General features: G+C 47.0%; 1 protein-coding gene across 1 annotated transcript in view; it reads right to left on the bottom strand.

Annotated features, from left to right (window-relative positions):
• Positions 1-127: 127 nt before the first annotated feature.
• The window catches only part of LOC144120071 (glucose dehydrogenase [FAD, quinone]-like), a 28,147-nt gene continuing 15,348 nt past the window's right edge, over positions 128-12,926 (bottom strand). Inside the window, exons 5-12 of the mRNA XM_077652537.1 lie at positions 11,900-12,030; positions 10,880-11,047; positions 9,669-9,898; positions 9,413-9,482; positions 9,039-9,341; positions 4,673-4,966; positions 1,638-1,954; positions 128-313 (exon numbers count right to left, since the gene is read on the bottom strand). Coding sequence (XP_077508663.1) covers positions 136-313; positions 1,638-1,954; positions 4,673-4,966; positions 9,039-9,341; positions 9,413-9,482; positions 9,669-9,898; positions 10,880-11,047; positions 11,900-12,030 — 1,691 coding nt within the window. The 3' untranslated portion in view covers positions 128-135. The remainder of the gene's footprint in view (positions 314-1,637; positions 1,955-4,672; positions 4,967-9,038; positions 9,342-9,412; positions 9,483-9,668; positions 9,899-10,879; positions 11,048-11,899; positions 12,031-12,926) is intronic.

Below are 12,926 nucleotides of genomic sequence, written 5' to 3'. Positions count from 1 at the left end.
CTCCGTTGATGCCTCGTGTGTGGTGCATCGTCGTGACATACGTGACACAACAGCATGTTGTCCTTCTATCTGCCTTTACAAGGCAAGCAGGCCATCGCCAAGTTTGCATATGTGCTTCGCGAGGCGGGGTGGGCTTCACGCGATGGCCGCCGCGTCCGGCACCAGGCGGTCGACGTCCGCGCCCACGTCCTGGAGGATCATGTGCGCCGCCTTCTCGGCGATCATCATGGCGGGGCCGTTGAGGTGCGCCGACAGAGGCTCGGGCATCACAGAGGCATCCACCACTCGCAGACCTTTCACGCCACCCAGAACCCTGCGTGGAGAAAAGGTGCGCGCAGCCGCGAATCAGGTCGCGCGAAGTTGCAGGGTTTGCACCTAGGGCAGAATGCAAGGCCAGAGCATCGTCTCTCAGGCTGGATTCTCTGCTTTTGTTTGTAATGAAACCTATCTGAGCGTTGACGATGTGACAGCGAGAGGTGATATGCTCGTGCGCAGCAACTTGAATGCACGCGCTGAAAGAGTTTCCAGCACTACTGACGAGTATCTGTCAAAGCGTGCCCGCATCAACAGACGGCGAACTGATTGCTGAGCAGAACACACGAGGACGCACGCCTGCCAGGAGCCCGGCTTCCGTAGCGAAATGTATTGAAGCAGGAAAAATATACACGTGGAAAACATTATCATTACGCACCTTGGATATTGCCGCCGCTTTCACCACCGCATGAAGTTGGCGAATACCAATCATGAAGGGTTATCAGTTAGCATCCTTGGACTGGCATTAGTGACTGTTTGCCCGAAACGTGAGAGTTGCGGCACAAAATCTGGTATTAGAGTTATTTAATGATTGAGCCTGGCGCGATGAGTCTGCAATAGGGGTGTTGTATAAGGAAGCAGAAATGCAATGCCCTGTTTAAGTGAAATGTAATGCGTGTTTTTTTTTTATTCAGAAGAATCAATATTTTCTTTTCTTATTGCATAAAATTGTATTTTCTTCTTTTGGGCGATCATCGGAAGGAATGAAATTGAACGTATGAATAAAGGTACTAAAAAGCAAATAAACGGTAGGGTGTCCTGGCTGGATTAAAAGGTTTTGACAGCTCAATATTCATGTTCTTCTCAAGCAGTAGTAAGGCACTTAACGACTAGGCGAGTTAATAAGCACTGCATTAGTGCTGGGGAAGAATGAAAAAAAACCGTGCAGTCGTATTTTGTAGCATGTTGGAAATCTAAAGTTTCCCCATTAATCTTGAGGGTTATAGCATACTGCTTCTCTCTAGTTCATGGAGTAGCTTCGGGACACGGCAAGACCTTAATAAATTTTTCGCTAGACTTGAAATGAAGCTTCCATATTAAGCACTGCTTTCTTTTTCATGACATCAAGAGTGTAGTGAACCGGACAGAACTATTGTTCAGCAACGGATGGAAAGCTGGAGGAAGAAGCTGTAGTCGGAAACATTAGAAAATCGCTTATAGCAGTAATTAAGTTTTAAAAAAATATGAATGTAGAGTTTGTCTAAGGTAATGCGAAGTTGAAGAGGATCGGGCCAATCTGTTAAATGGGGACGGACTTAAGTCTGTCGCTACTGGTAAAAAAGAAAATGCGTGTGCGCCAGAAGGACTACGCCTCCACGCGGTACCTGAGCTGGGGGTCGACGACCGCGTTGTCTCCAGTGCCCATCTTGCAGGTGCCGGACGGGTGCCACAGGGCAGCGGTGAAATGTCGCGCCACGCAGGCCAGGTACGGGTCGCTCCAAAGCAAGTGCGCCTCGCAACCCGGGAAGTGGCGCGGCCAGAGGCGCGAGCCGAGGCGCCGGAACGCTGCGGTTTCCGCGATGCGGGCTGCAGCCTTCATGCCTGCACACACAGAAACAGATGAAACGGAAGGAGAAGCAAAAACGCCGAGTGTTAAAGGTGCTGCGACAGCAATGTCTGCGTAGCTGCAGCTGGTCCTAGGTCATGGAGTGAAAGTGGAGTTCTGAGGCCGTAAGCTGTAGGGATCCATTTGAAACGGATACCCATTTTCTATTTCACTTGGAACGACGCAGCATCGAGCTAAAACAGCAAGCGGCCTATCAGATAAATAAACGTTAACGAACAACAATGTTCAGTGCCAAAGGACCAAACAGATTTTAAATGGGCCATGGATATTTAGAGAATACGGCCCCTAGCTGGTCGCTCCTTGACAGGTGTGCCAAATGTAGTTTCATCTCTGGAGATGAGTATTGACTGCGAGAAGGGAAAACAAACATCATCCCAGACATTAAGCCGTCCCTCCAACTGAAGAACTAATCCCATATAACCCACCCGTCACAGAGGGACTTCATTGAGCACTGGTTACAGTTTCCATTCCAGTACGCTGTACCCTGGTACTCCATGGCCAGGGTATTTTCAGCGTTTAGTCTAGCGCCATTAAATGTAGTGATTTTCCCTCACTCTATCAAGGGCACAGTCTCACTGCGCACATGGCTGCAATGGCTGAGTCTACCATAATTAATGGTCAGGCGATCAACGCTCTTTTTCGATTACGAGATACGACGCGGACTCTAGCTCCGTTTGCCTCATGTCCCTCACGCACACAGGGGAACTCGACAAAATCGTACAGCACTTCTCTACCATGTCAGCGGCGATCTAGATAAACAGCCGCAGCGTTTGAGTCTACAGCAGTATGAGCTTGCTAATGAAGTCTTAATCTTCATCGTCATCATCATCATCAGCGTGACTACGCCCACTGCAATGCAAAGGCCTCTCCCATGTCTCTCCAATTAACCCTGTCCTTTGCCAGCTGTGCCCACCGTATCCCCGCAAACTCCTTAAGCTCATCCGCCCACCTAACTTTCGGCCGCCCCCTGCTACGCTTGCCTTATCTTGGAACCCACTCCGCCGCCCTTATGGACCAGTGGTTATCTTTGCCTTCGCATTACATGCTCTACGCAAGCGGTGCCGTATGCACCATTATTCCTTTTTATTGTCCGTCGCCCCACACTTCCTTGAAAAAAAAGTAACCCAGCTGTTTGTTGCAGGGAATCACGGGCTGTCAAGTTGGAACTCGCCAACTCGCCCAATTTTCAACTCTTTGCAAGATGGAATGCGCCCGTATCACTAGAGAAAGAAATGACACAGAGGAAGGAACAACTTGAGCGTCAGTCTGACACACGTTAGTCTGACCCAACAGGTCTCTTGAAGGCTTGTGCTCTTCGCTCTCAACGTTATGGCAACAGTCATGTGCTCGGCGCATGTTTTGTCATTCTTGTTTCCATCCTTTTGATCTTGTTCACTAGGCTCGTATACCGTTAATGTGCTTGCAAAAATTTCGTTCGTGCCTGAAAAAGTTTTTAGCTGTCAGACATCGCTCGTGTCTTCCTTCTGGTAGAGTAGCGTTAAATGGTGCAGTATTAGTATGTATGCGTTGTTTGTTGCGTACCACCGCAGCGCTCAACCCGTCTTCTCAGCCTCCGAAGAAAGATGCGCAGGTGGCACTGGCTTCAAAGCAATGTCACTAACGCACTAGGCCTCTAGGAGAAATCTTTATGACCCTTGCGTGACGTCAAATTGATGTCTGAACACTCGAGTGAAGGCCTAAGTGCGCTGACCTTCTAAGTTCATCCTGAAATTGAGCATACATACAATATATTATTTAGTGCAGTTCACGTAACTTGAAAGCAGGATTTAAAAATGCAGGAAACCGCAGCTGGGTGAGACGTACGACATATTGTTTGCCGTCATGTGGTGCTCCTCACAACTCTTCTATATTATGCTTAATTAGTGAATTACTAATACTATTTATGCAATTATTATATTCAATTTAGGGCCATGTATGTTTCATAAAGTTGTAGATGGGTTTGGAAGACACCTGCACAATTTTTTTGTGGGAACATATTGTGCGCAACCCTTTTTACCGGTATTTAAAGAAAGGCAGCCAAATACGGAAGAAAAGAAACGTGACTGCGCTCGTGTGCTAACATACTGCAGCGTTCCCAACCGCGGTTTGAACGAACAAAATGTGCGAACTGGTCTTCAATGTAGAACACTCAAAGTAGAAAGGTAAGCTTAAGAATCAGTATGAAAAACACCATAGTAATGGTGAGAGGCGTGGAATGGCAACAGCAGCTAAGGAGACGAGGTGAGGAATTAAAGTAGTCAAGGACCAAGTAATATTTCGGCGAAGTAGTGATCGGAGATCGGGAACATCAGAAAAAAATTGCGTTGTGAATAAAACCTGCTTGGAGCACGGTAAGAAAGGAGTCCTCTTAAGTTACGAATAGCAACTTTCCGACATTACTAAAAAAAAACACAATTGTATGTTATGAGCACAGTGGGGCTGAAAGTAGGAGGTTAAATAGGCGGCTTTTAATTGAATATATGACACAGCAGCGAGATATGGAAAGTAAATTCACGGAGGAAACGTCAAGACACAGCAAGAAAGTAGAGCGGGTTAGCGAACAAACTCGTGGTAATAATACTCTAGTCGAAATCATGAAGTAGAAATGGCGACCGGCAGAGCATGTGATGTGAAAGGAATATTACCAATGGTCCTTTAGTATAACGGAGAGTATTTCAAGAGAGAGCAAGCGTAGCAGGGGCAGGAGGCTGCGGAGGGGTGGGGGAGGGGGACGTTTCTTGGGCGGATAAGGTGGCCGCAACTGGTACAAGACAGGGTTCATTCGTGAGATACGAGAGAGTCCTTAGTCCTGTAATCCGCGTAACCAAGGGATACTATGGGTACGATGACACTACATCTCTCAAACCACACACACGAGTACGAAGGGAGCAAGGAGAGTTCTCGCCTACCTTTGACGATGACCCGGAGGTCATCCGGGTGCGACAGGTAGCGCGGGTCGATGGCCGGCGGCACGCTAGGGTCGGCGCTCTGGAGACGCACCACGCCGCGGGACTTCGGGTGCAGCAGGATGGGTGCCAGGTTGTAGCCGTGGCTTCCGCGCAGGGGAAGGTAGTAGCCGTCGTACGCCTGCGCGATGAGCATCGGGAACGGAGACCGGTTGCAGTGGCAGTGGTATTTTAGTGGCGCAGTGGCCCCTTAGGATGTGATGCGGCAAACGCAGTTAGTCAAGGCCTGGTGTTCAACATTGATGAAGGAGGAGAAGGAAACTTAATTGCATGTTGTGTTATGATAGAACCCAGGAACTTTTTTTTGTAGTCTTTGTCTAGATAGAATTGCAACCACAGTGCAAGATCAAACTTGTGGTTGTCTTTGCGGGATTTATGCACTTTTTTTCACTTGCGCTATGTTATGAAAGCTGTCTAAAACAGCCTGCTCTTATGCCAAAAGATTACTTCACATCTCTTTTTCGCTATTTCAAGCCATCTTTCACGTTACTGAAACAAAATAAAGTTTAGCTGCAGAAAAAAGGAGATAAATAGATTAAGCCATCTTTCACGTTACTGAAACGAAACAATGTTTAACAGTAGAAAAAAAGAAGCAAAATGGATAAAAAAGAGACAAAGTAACTCTGGCGCCTATAACTAAACTATTATCCACAGTTCCTGCAATGAGCTTTATTGAATGAAGATCAGAAATTTAGCTATGAAAATACTAAATTTCCTTATTGTATCACCGGCAGTTAAAAATACAGGGTGAAACGTGACGCGTTCATCCTAAATCTTAAAGATAGTGGTGAGCAAGCTCAAGCTCACAACGTGAAATGGCAGGGTATTTGCCTGCGGTATTTGCCATACGTGCAAAGCACTGCACTCCTTGTCTGAATATTTGTCCAAGAACTGAGGCAACAGTGAGAACCGCGCTGGAGATGAGCACCTAAAAAGTAAGCACTGACAGAGCAGGGTGTTTGAACTGGTTTTAGGTGAGTGTAGCTGAAAAGAAAAGGTGATTTCATCACGTTTTTCCGTGTTGTCCTTGTATATTATAAGCTCCTGTCACTTTTGCCACGATTCAGCAACTTGCTTTCGCTTCTAAACGGTTGTAACTAGTTGCGATTAGTAATGCGGCTGAAGGAAAGAGTTCTAGTGATCCTGGGTCGACATTTTCGATGAAACAAATGAGCATTTGAATGTGCTTTGGCGTTCACTGTCGACGGTATGCATATAAAAAAACAAACGACCGATTCTTCCTCTCACAAAAAATTAGAAATACGTTAGTAGTGAAACAGTCCTCTCTTTTGTTTTTTCTTCTCCTATGTCAGCATTTTTCCGATTAGATCCCACTAGTTGCAATGACGAATCTGTCCAATTCTTTTATTTCCTACACGTTTATCGACTCCTCTTCCTTCCTGTCGTTCTCCGAAATTTTTATTTTGGAGCAACTAAGATACCTCGCCTGTAATAAACACCGGAGCAAGACCGCAGGATTGATAGCACAATATATACAAGTACACGCTGTCATCAAGCGGAAGTATTCGTCTAAAGGAGCGAATGCATATCACACCAGTGCAGAGGAGAAAATAATGGTCATATAAACTCCGAAAATCTCAGATTCTCTGTTCTTGGCTACAAGTACTTCACTGTTCGAAACATGTGCTGGGCGACTTAAGCGAGCTGCTAAGATCTTCGGCACCTCTTTCTTATTCTTTCTTATCAGCTTGATTTTTCAATTGCATGACACTTTATCTGCCACTAAAATGGTTGGTGTAACACGCATTTTCTTTTAATAAACTGGACTGTCCCTGTCTCATGCTACATCTAAGCAGAATAGGATGGCGCCGACGAAAGAAAGAGTCCGTCCCGTTTTATTCGATATGCACAGTTCAGAAAGAGTGTGATTAACGATGACATAAATAAACTGGTAAAGACTTTTCTGTTGGCAAAAAAGTTCGGACTGCTGCTATTTTGATCGCCCGTGAAAGTACAATCCTGAACGAAACCTTTGGTCGAAAATTCGTCGTTGAAATACTTTTTGGGTTGGAGCCAATTTATTTAGGTACTCTTGGGAAAGTTTTCCTTGAAACAGATCACAATCACACAATCTCGACCTTGTCTGTGTGCATATAACACATGTATGAGCTACAATATGCCTTTTTGTCTTCATGGATTGATGAACACGTCTAAGTACGCGATTGATTTCTGTACTTTACTCCGTGGCGCTAGTAGCTGTTTTCTTTTCGTGTTCGAACGGCACTTTTACTGTCGTACGTCGGGTTTAAAATTTGGCGAAAGTGAAAGACACGAACATCTCACGACACGCTGCAAGAGTCAAATGTCACCACAGTTTGCGTTCAGTAAACTGTGAAACAATGTGCAGTCATTGTAAAAAGCATTGAGCCCAAGGCGTTTGCTTCTAATCCCTGCTGTGTAAATCACTTCACACCCCCAGCGTTCCAAATCTCCTGAAGGTGAGAGGAACTCTCATTATCACGGCTCCGAAATGTAATACTTTCAAAGAGACAAGAGCACCAAACGCAGCTTGCAACTAGATTCCTTACGTCCTTTAGTTTTGACAATGTATGTACCAGGCACACAGCGAGCACTATCATCCTCATCATCATCAGCCTGACGGCGCCCACTGCAGGGCAGAGGACTCCGATATCTCTCCAATCGACCATTTTATTTGTCAGCTGCGCCCACCGCATCCCCGCAAACTTTGTAATCTCATCCGCCCACCTAAACTTCTGCCGTTCCTTGCTATGCTTTCCTTCTCAGAATCCACTCCGTTGCCCTTAAGGACTAGGGGTTATCTTGCCTTCGCATCACGTGCCCTTCCCAAGCCCATTTCCTTCTCTTGATTCCGACTAGGATGTCATTAACCCGCGTTTGTTCCCTGACCCACTCTGCCCGCTTTCGGTCTCTGAACGTTATACCGGTCAATATTCTTTCCATGGCTCGCTGCGTTGTCGTTGACTTAAGCTGAGCCCTTTTCGTTAGCCTCCACATTTATGCTGCATACGTGAGCACCTTTTAATACAGCTATTGTATCTTTTTCTCTTGAGCGATATTGGTGAACTGCCATTCATGATCTGAGCGAACCTGCCATATGCGCTCCACCCTATTCTTATTCTTCTAGTCATATCTTTCTCGTGATCCGGATCAGCGGCCACTACGTGCACTATGTAGACGTATTTCCTTACCACTTCAAGCACCTCGCAACCAATAGTGAATTGCTGTTCTCTTGCTAGACTGTTGAACATTACCTTGGATTTTGCATGTTAATTTTAGACCCACCGTTATGTTCTGCCTGTATAACTCATTCGTCATTGGTGTCGTCTCTTGAGGGACTTAGCAAGGCAAAGTCATCAGAGAATCGCCGATTACTTCGGCATTCTACATTTACTCTTATCCCCGGATATTCCTAATCCAGTCCGCGGAGTGCCTCCTGTAAAAACGCGGTGAATAGCACTGGCGAGATTGTGCCTCCAGCCTGAAACCCTTGTTTATTGAGGCCGCCGCGGTGGCTGAGTGGTTATGGCGCTCGGCAGCCGGCCCGAAAGACGCGGATTCGATCCCGGCCGCGGCGGTCGAGTTTCGATGGGCCCGTGTGCTGTGCGATGTCAGTGCACGTAAAAGAACCCCAGGTGGTCGAAATTTCCGGAGCCCTTCACTACGGCGTCCCTCATAGCCTGAGTCGCTCTGGGACGTTCAACCCCCGTAAACGAAACCAAAGCTTGTTTATTGAAATTTTACTGCTGACTTTATGGAGGACTATGGTAGCTGTGCAGTCGTTATACCTATCTTCCAGTATTTTCACCAAAGCCTAACTTTTATACACCTTGATTCCTCAATGCGTGCGTTCCACTGCTGGGGTGTCCACCCAGTAAAATACGTTATGGTAAGCAATGAAGCCTATATATAGGGGTTGGTTATATTCTGAGCATTTATCTATCACCTGATTGAGTGCGTGAATATGGTATATTGTCCAGTATCCTTTACGAAAGCCTGATCATTTGGTTGATTGAAGTCTAAGGTTGTCCAGACTCTATTAGTGACTGCCTTAGTAAATACCCTGTAGACAGCAGATAGTAAGCTGATCGGTAAGCAGGTTTTCAAGTCCTTGCATGAACTATACACAGAGATAGTGCGAATAGAGACGGGTGGGAGACAAAGAACGTACGCAATGTGTACTAAGCGTATACCTTAGAGTCCAGGCCAATGTCTAGCATGAAGCGCTCCCCCTCCTGGGAGGCCGGTGACATGGAGAACAGGACGATCTCGATGTCGGGCACGTCTTCGGCCGTCCCGTTTGCTGGCGGCTCTGTCTGCACAAACGCCACGGTCTCGACACCGCCGGGGATGGTCCAGGGCCCTGCAGGCACACGACGTGTGATGACGCACACCGTCTCCTGCCTCCTCACCATCATCAATATCATGATCCTTACCCCAATGGAGGACCAACCTGGTCCTGTGCCACCTGCGGCCACCACATACTCGAAAAACCCCTAATCTCATCCACTCACTTCACCCTGTATGCCTGTTTGCTGTTCGACTTCCTGTCTTCATTCAACCTTACCAACTGCCACCTGAGTGGTATTGCTGCTACGAATAGCGTCGTGTGGTCGTTAGGGACACACAGCGAACTACTGCTCACCACCCAACCCTTGAACAGATTTATTTGGCCCTTTTATCAAAAACTGCTGAGCTTTTACTGTGTAAAGCTGGCGGTCGCTGGCGAGTCTCGTTTCGGAAAAGAAAAGTTGAAGCACGGGATATAGCACATTTCGGTGCAGTTCGGTGGGGACGGTGTTTAAATGCAGAAAATATTAGACGGCGGCTCGGCGACGACAATCACTAGTGAGCACTCGCGGAAAATGAAAGTGTGTGGGTCATCCAAAGGCAAGGGTGGATAACCTCTATTCTGGGTGTAGAAGAGCATGGGTCCGGCGAACGGCGTGATGTCGATGTCCAGCTTGCGCGTGATGGTAGCGCTCACGCCTCCTGGGTACACGTGCTCCGCCAAGTTCTTGCCGACGCCCGGAAGCTCGGCGATCACCGGGATCTGCGGAAAGAATGACGTGCTTATCTCATTAATTTTATTTGTTTATTTCAAGATACCCCTAAAGGCCCTCGTTGAGGGTGTTACATAATACATTTAGCAGCAAAGATGAACTTTGTTGCTATATTAGGTGAAGAACAAAATTAAAAAATAGTGTTTTGAAAGCGGACGCGACAAGCAATAAAGAAAGCTGAAATGAAACTGTGTCCACTTTTTGTTGATCCCCGCATCACTTGATAAGCAAGATTTCCATTTCAGCGCCCCTATAGCCATTTCTGCAATGAGAAGGAATGTCCGTTTCCAAGCACGGCTATTGGAACTGGTACGCCTTACAACGAAAACGGCTTCGGTGGGCAGAGCTTTCTGTGCTAATGCCGGATCACAGGTTCAGGCATGAAAAGGATGGAAGCGCAGACGAAACACGTGGATTCCGCTCTAATCCACCGATCGCCACCAAATTTATCTCTCGGCTTCACTTCAAAGAAGAGGCGAAGCGGGCAACGGAACTGAAAGACACGTAGTTTTTACAGCACTCGCAGCTGGTGTTTGAATTTCGTTCCGTACGAAAGGCGGCCATGATTATCCAATTCAGAGAATTTATGTCGGCTTCAGGAGCCGTGGACCCTGAACCAACTTGGCAGACTTTTTTTTTCTGTTTGATACCAAAAGAACGTTGACCCATAGGAAGCAGCGAAACGAGCAGTAAAAACAGTTCTTATAAGGCAGTGCCGAAATGCGCTGTCTATGGTGTGCAGCAGAGGCATATATGAAATATGTAGTAGAAGTAGAGGGAGTTGCGTTGTTTGTTATGATGCAGATAGGAAAGCTTGCGCTGCCATTCGCTGTGCGTATTTTAGCGTTCGCACGGAAAGCTGCAGCCCCCGCAATTGCGATGTGCCCTCAGAAAAGCCTCGGAAGGTGTATTTTCCGCTTCACGACACGTGCGCGCGGCACCTACTCCACACGAGCGGCGCAGTAGCTTACATCGAACTTGTCGAGTTGCTCCCGGGGTCCTATGCCGGAGAGGAGGAGCAGATGCGGCGACTCGATGACTCCGGCGGAGAGGATGACCTCGCGGGTGGCGAAGGCGGTGTGCATACGGCCCTCCTTCATGAACTCGACGCCCACAGCTCGCTTGCCTTCGAACAGAATCTGCGTGTGGCCAGCAGCGGAACGGACAGAAACACATTCCACTAGTAGTATCGATGAAGTTTACATATCCTGACACTAGACTAATTTTTCTTCAGGGAAGTTTTCAGTGTCTAGTGAAACACGGTAACTGTGCAAAAGGTTGGAACGAAAAGTAAATAAATATGGTTGCTGCAGTGGTACAATTGGTTTTTATCGAGTAGAATAAGCAAAGAAAGACAAAAAGGTGCTTCTGATTTATAGTCCATTTAGCACGTTCTCAACAATGAGCACCACTGTAGCCCACCGCGGGCAGAGCGTGCAGAGAAAAGGCAGGATGGACAATAAGTACTTAGCACTGCCTAAAGGAGCGTGGCCTTAAATGTTGCAACCTCAGTGATCTAAGCAGTTTAGAAAACACAGTTGTTCAGAAAAATGACTGACAGCATCATCGGCGCTCGTCTTATATTCATAGTATTAGGTTACTTGCCAATATCAGCAGAGGCCTAGCGGCATATGCCTTGTCATAACTTGTCATAACTTGTCATAACTCGTCTGATGTAATAGTAACAGACTGCTTGCCAACTTCTCAACGCTTATTGAACCAGCGGCATATGCCATATATCAGCGAACTTCTCAAAATTGGGTCAAAGATACGACTATTACCAGAAAAAAAATGGCGGAAACACGGCAAGTGGCAGTGTCGATAATACCACGCGAAACACAAATGGCCTGATGGTTGGCGCGTTTGACGAGAGAAAAAAAAAGCATCTAAATATGCATGAAAGCAATGACCTTCGTGTGGGGACCCTCAACACTGCCATCTGGATAAAAAAAAACTATGAAATCCTGCAACGCGATGAAGGCTCAACGCACCCTGTGTGCGGTGGAGTGCAGTGACACGTGCAGGTTCTTCCTGCCGGCGGGACCGGCCACGGGCCGTACGAAGGCACTGGCCGTGCTCCAGCGAGACCCGTCCCGGATGGTGGTCTGGAAGGCCGAGAAACCTGCGGATGGACACGCGAACAATGTGCGCCAGGTGTTGACATTTCTTTTGACGTGGAACTAGCTGTAACGAACCGTCGGCACACTTCAGATAGCCTCCTCGTTCTGCGACTAGTGTAAACAAAAGTAAATGGGATGGGATGACGTGTAACGTGGAATAAAGCGTCAAGGTGTTCAACGATGGCTACCTGTTTTATGAAGCTGCGCGCGCAAAGCCCGCGGAAAATTGTAGACGCCACACCAGTCCCAACATATTATATGTTGACACATCAAGCTTGCCTGCCTTGCGAACTGTCCTCCCGTATGTTAAGCTGCCGTCAGTATAATAGTACAACACAGTCTGACTAAGTTCTAGTTGTCTTGCCCGGGACAACCGTTCGCGTGACTTTAAAATACAAGACTAAATACGTCAAACGAAAGACGCGCTACGGCCCTTCCTCAGTGTGGAGTAGCAGGCCAGCGTCACATTACCGCAGGCCGACCTCTCCACCTTTCCTTTTATTAAATTACTCTTTAACTCTCTTACCCAAAAGATTTCACGTAAACTTTTCACTATTGCGTGCGCAGTGCTGAGGTGCACAAAAACAAAGACCACCATCGTATTTACATGCGTGTACTACATGCGAGACCACGCATAACATACGCTTCATTTGCGGTCGCAGGAGTGGGAGAACATGACCAATATTGTCAAAGTGAACTTGGATTAATGCGAATATCAAGAAGTGGAAGTAGCAGACAAAGCAGAAGACATTAGCGACGATTGAATACAGAAGCTTCTACCTCGAGTCGGCTGGAATGCATTTCTCTAGCAGTTGCACCTAAAGTGCCTCTTGGGTATCTGAATATGTAGCTCCTTTTACTCCACACAACATTTCGTAATCTGTGGGAGAATGACTCA

The sequence above is a fragment of the Amblyomma americanum genome, chromosome 2 (assembly GCF_052857255.1).
Source record: "Amblyomma americanum isolate KBUSLIRL-KWMA chromosome 2, ASM5285725v1, whole genome shotgun sequence".
Lineage (NCBI taxonomy): Eukaryota > Metazoa > Arthropoda > Arachnida > Ixodida > Ixodidae > Amblyomma > Amblyomma americanum.
The sequence above is the reverse complement of the archived record's forward strand: the minus strand, read 5'-3'. Positions and strand labels throughout refer to the sequence as shown.